The 4,762-nt window shown below is 55.8% G+C and overlaps 1 protein-coding gene across 1 annotated transcript; it reads left to right on the top strand.

Annotated features, from left to right (window-relative positions):
- The first annotated feature begins 147 nt into the window (after nt 1–147).
- Nucleotides 148–4,668, top strand: LOC117798147 (unconventional myosin-XIX-like). Its single transcript, XM_034650572.1, has 5 exons — nt 148–1,020; nt 1,517–1,683; nt 2,035–2,164; nt 3,425–3,510; nt 4,183–4,668. Exons 2-5 carry the CDS (start codon nt 1,669–1,671, stop codon nt 4,666–4,668), a joined length of 717 nt encoding a protein of 238 aa, XP_034506463.1. The 5' UTR covers nt 148–1,020; nt 1,517–1,668.
- Nucleotides 4,669–4,762: the final 94 nt, after the last annotated feature.

Below are 4,762 nucleotides of genomic sequence, written 5' to 3'. Positions count from 1 at the left end.
TAGAACACAGCCCTGCCCTCACGGTTCTTGGTTCACTAGGGGAAACAGACTGAAAGGAGACAAACAGTGGGGAAAGTGGAAAGGCAGAGCTGGGAACAGAATGCCGTGGGTAATGCTGGGGNCAGAATGCCGTGGGTAATGCTGGGAAGGTGTGAACCAGGGAGAGCTTCCTGGAGGAAGTGGTGTCTGAAGATAGATGGTATTGGCCAGGGGAAGGGCATTCCACCTGACAGGTAATTGAACAGAGGGCTGCAGGCAGGAGACAACACCATGTGTGTGAGGAACTCCAGGCCATGTCACAGAAGCCAAGCGTTATTCTCTGGACAGCTGGAGGTACCTCAGAGGAGGAAGGGAGTGATGTCAGCCTTGTGCTTTCTGGAGACCACTGTGGGGCCCCCATGGCAGGCCAAGGGAGTGAGGCTATTACATTGGTCAGAGTCAAGCTAGAGATGTGGGCACAGTGGGCAATGTTGGGAAGAAACTGGTCAGACTGTGCCTGGCCAGTGTGGAAAGGAGGTTTGGGGAGCTGCTAAGCCCCACAGGGCTGACTTGGCTCCAGGTCCCTGGAGTCATCCAGTGGACTCGTCGCAAAGCCCTTGGCAAGCTCTAACCTCAAGGGAAAGGTCTGGCATGTGGCCCTGGTGTGGGTGCTGTCAGCATGTAGGGTAAGCCCCCCGCACAGGTGGAGGAAGAAGAGGCCAAGGACTGAGTGTGAGGCCCCTCCCCAGCAGGGCCCCAGCCCAGCAGCAGCGGCTCCCACACAGCCCTACCCTGGGGCCTGGCAGACCTGGGACAGTTCTGCTTTCCATCCTCTCTCAGGCACTATTTTGTCACTTGCCTTTCATTCTTTTCCCTCACCTCTTTCCTTCCCCTCTTCATGATCTGCTTTCCTGCTCTGTCTCGTGCCCAAAGCCCCCTTCGCCCCCGGTTGATTTTGCGGTTTCTCGTCTGCGGCATCTTCTTTGGCAGCCTCTGTCTCCAGAGAGGCACTGGGCAGCAAAAGGTGGTCAGAGCCCTCAGGTAAATGGTCTACAGGAGCCAGCCCTGCACGCTGCGGGAGGGCAGGCAGGGGCACCAGCTGGGCCTCCCTGGGACCGGGATTTGTTCTCCCTTTTCTCATACATGGCAGGGAGTTAAGGGGTCAGGGGCCATGGGAGCAGCCCAGCTGCCCTGTTTGGCCCTCCGCATGTTTGGGGCCTTGGAACAAATGCTAAGTAGCCTGGGTTTCCAGGTTGGGGTCCAGGTACCAAGTGCCCTTTGCCAGCTTGCCCACGGGACCCATGGGGATGGAGGCTGCAGGCCAGCCCAGGGGACAGCCACAAGTGGGGATTCCTGTATTCCTCAGAACAGCGAGGGCCTGAGGAAGACTAGAGGGGTCACCTCTGGCCTCCCCCATAAAAGGACGGAGAGGTGGTTAGAGGCAAGGACAGCAGCAGAGAAGCCTGTGGAGTTCTCAAGTCCACAGAAGTGTGTAGGTGACCAAGAACGGATAGGACCGCCTTCTCCCATCCCACAGAATGGTCTCCACGCACCGAGGCGACCACACTGCAACCTCTCCTCCAGGACATCCTCCACACTCTTTCAGCTCTGACTCAGGCAGCAGCCATACTTGGTGACCCAGCGGAGGCCACACCAGCCCCAGTTCACTGCGGCAGGACCAAGGTGTTCATGACTGACTCCATGGTAAGCTGGTTTGGGGATGAGGAGGGGAGTTCACCGAAGTCAGCCGCGTGCTCTCCGCAGCAGGACAGGGTCTGGGACCACTTCAGGGCAGTGGGAGGAGAGGCTGAGGACCTCAGTGGATACCCCTTCTCCCAGCTGGAGCTTCTGGAACACGGATGTGCCCAGGTGCTGGAGCAGTGTGCCCGCCGCATCCAGGGCAGCTGGAGGCGACACTGGCATCGCAAGCGGGAGAGGCAGAGGCGGGCGGCTGTGCTCATCCAGGCAGGTAGGAGGCGCATGGGCTCAGTGCCAGGCCAGCGCACAGGCCTGCGTGCAGACCCTGCNGACCTCAGTGGATACCCCTTCTCCCAGCTGGAGCTTCTGGAACACGGACGTGCCCAGGTGCTGGAGCAGTGTGCCCGCCGCATCCAGGGCAGCTGGAGGCGACACTGGCATCGCAAGCGGGAGAGGCAGAGGCGGGCGGCTGTGCTCATCCAGGCAGGTAGGAGGCGCATGGGCTCGGTGCCAGGCCAGCGCACAGGCCTGTGTGCAGACCCTGTGTGATCTGGGTTTCCTGCAGACCCCATATGCCAAGGCTGTGTCCCAGCCTCAAGACGTTGATGGCACGACCCTGTGGTGCACTCAGATTCGAATTCTGATCCACCTCACCCACAGTGTCTCCCCAGTTCAGTGGAAACCAGGACACACCACAAATAAGGGTGCTCTGTAGGCAGCAGACGCTAAAAATTGGCCTTTAATCCCCCTTTCCCAGACCTAGAGAGTGGTTTATATACCTTCCTTTGCCTCTATGACAGATCATTCCCTGTCGGGTCCAGGGCTTGCAGTGAGTTTGAGAAGGTAAAAACTGACAAGATTTGATTCATCAAAGGAAGAGATATAGGAACCCTGGTCACAGCAATGTTATTCTGAAAATACTAGAAACCACCCACACAGCTGACGGTGTTAGAGTCGTGGCTGTATTATGGACCATCTCTATGATGCAGCCAGGAAGTTTTTGAAGAATATTTTAAATTTAATGGAAAACCACTTTCCAATGTGATGTTAAAACCAGGATGCCAAACTGCACGGTGAGGGTGATGCCACCTTCCTCAGGTGTGTTTCTGTGTATACAGGCCTAAAAAAGTGTGTAAGGAAACTATAGAACTGTCTGCGATGGTGAGATAACAGGATTTGGATCTGTCTTTAAACTTTTTAGTTTTCTAGAATCCAAACATTAATATTGAATGGAATAGCCCCTTTTCTGAATGTGATTGTACCAAAAAGAACCAGAAAATGCTGAAATTGCAAGAGAAGGAAACAAAAATTGCCACACGATCAGTCCATNTGATCAGTCCATCATCCAGCAGGGATCACCTTTACCAACACGTGGGTGCACAGTGGGGTCACCGTTTATGAATTCGTAAAGCCAGTAAGCAAATCCAACTGAGGATTTCCCAGAAAAGAGACCCCTCTTGTTCCCTGGGCACTGCCCGACGAGGCCGAGGAGGGAGGCGAGCCTGCGCCCCGCCGCGCTGCCACGCGAGCTCTGTCCCAGGCTGACGGTGTGAGGGGCGTCTTTCAGAGCCAGGTTCGCTTCCGTATGGACTTCGCTCCGTCCCTCACGGCAGCACAGGCCGGGCATTCACTGGAGAGGCGCCGGGTCCAAACGTCTTCAGCAGCTCAGGCGTGGCTGCGGGGCCAGGCTACACATAGTTCTAACGAACATTTCATTTACTTTCTCGTTTCTGGACAAACCACGCAGCCATCCGTTCCTGGTTAGCTCGGAGACATGTGCGGAGGCTGCACGCAGCTGCCACGGTCATCAAGCGCGCGTGGCGGAGGTGGAGAGTGAGTATCTGACTCCCGCGGGCGGGACGGCCCTGGTGGGGGAGCGCTGTCCCCGCACCGCACCCCGGATGGCCTCCTGCCCCTCCTGTGCGAGACACCACCTATCCCTCGGAGCGCCTGGGACACAGAAAGGGTGGCAGCAGCAGCTCTGGGCATATACTAAAAACCATGGAATCACACGTGGTGAATTTTATGGTGTCTCAGATCTCAAGGCTATTTTTATTTATTTATTTTTTTTTTAAGATTTTATTTATTTATTTGACAGAGAGAGACAGCCAGTGAGAGAGGGAACACGAGCAGAGGGAGTGGGGGAGGAAGAAGCGGGCTCATAGNAAGAGGCAGTCTCATAGCAGAGGAGCCTGATGCGGGGCTCGATCCCAGAACGCCAGGATCACGCCCTGAGCCGAAGGCAGACGCTTAACCGTTGTGCCACCCAGGCGCCCCTCAAGGCTATTTTTAAAGTAGCATACACGAGGCCTAAGCACAGGCGCCTTGGGTATAAGGAAGTTCAGCCACATGGCGCCCAGCTCCTTGAAGGCATCCAGCTGTTCAACAGCCCAGTGCCCTTCAGGTCACCTGGCTAAGCTGTTCTATTATAAAAGATAGTTTTGGTTTCCATTAAGAGCTAATGAACTGAAAGCTATAAAGTGGCTTTTTTTTTTTTTTTTAAAGATTGGAATGGCCTTCCTTGCTTCGAGAGAACTGGATGGTATGGAAGAAAAACACTTGTCTCAAGTTCCCCTTCCCAAGGGCTCTTTCCTGCTGCCGCAGACACAGACCAGCCCGCTGGCGGCAATAATCCGCCTCTGGCCCCTGGGACTGGTCCTAGCCAACACGGCTGTGGGTGTCCGCGGCTTTCAGAGGAAGCTGGTGGTCTGGGCCTGCCTCCAGCTCCCCGTGGGGAGCCCCAGTAGCTACACGGCCCAGACGGCACAAGAACACGCTGGTGTCACATCCATCCGAGCGCTGCCTCAGGTAAGCTGTGTGGCGGGACAGCAGTCCTGCCCGCAACGGCTCTGGGCCCCTCACATATTGCAGAAGGCAGGAGTCAAAGCCCATGAGTCCGCAGCAGGAACAGGACTGAGGCTCGGACAAGAGCTGTCCCGACCCTGGTCCCAAAGCCAGAAGCCTGAGCTTCCCACCTGGCTGCAGGTTTAGGTGGTTTCCATCATTACAACTCAGAATTTTCCAGAGCCCTTTCACTTTTTAAAAACTGCCTCTGAGTGTTGTTCTGGCTTCTCCTCTGAATCTC

Source organism: Ailuropoda melanoleuca, unplaced genomic scaffold (assembly GCF_002007445.2).
Source record: "Ailuropoda melanoleuca isolate Jingjing unplaced genomic scaffold, ASM200744v2 unplaced-scaffold2682, whole genome shotgun sequence".
Classification (NCBI taxonomy): Eukaryota; Metazoa; Chordata; class Mammalia; order Carnivora; family Ursidae; genus Ailuropoda; species Ailuropoda melanoleuca.
Note: the sequence above shows the minus strand (reverse complement) of the source record. Positions and strands in the feature narration are given on the sequence as shown.

What these genes read in the sequence shown, in the direction of transcription:
- LOC117798147 (XM_034650572.1), top strand. An exon ending in GGCTGTGCTCATCCAGGCAG is followed by an intron (nt 2,165 to 3,424) that starts GTAGGAGGCGCA and finishes CAAACCACGCAG; the next exon opens with CCATCCGTTCCTGGTTAGCT. An exon ending in GCGCGTGGCGGAGGTGGAGA is followed by an intron (nt 3,511 to 4,182) that starts GTGAGTATCTGA and finishes TTTTTTTTAAAG; the next exon opens with ATTGGAATGGCCTTCCTTGC.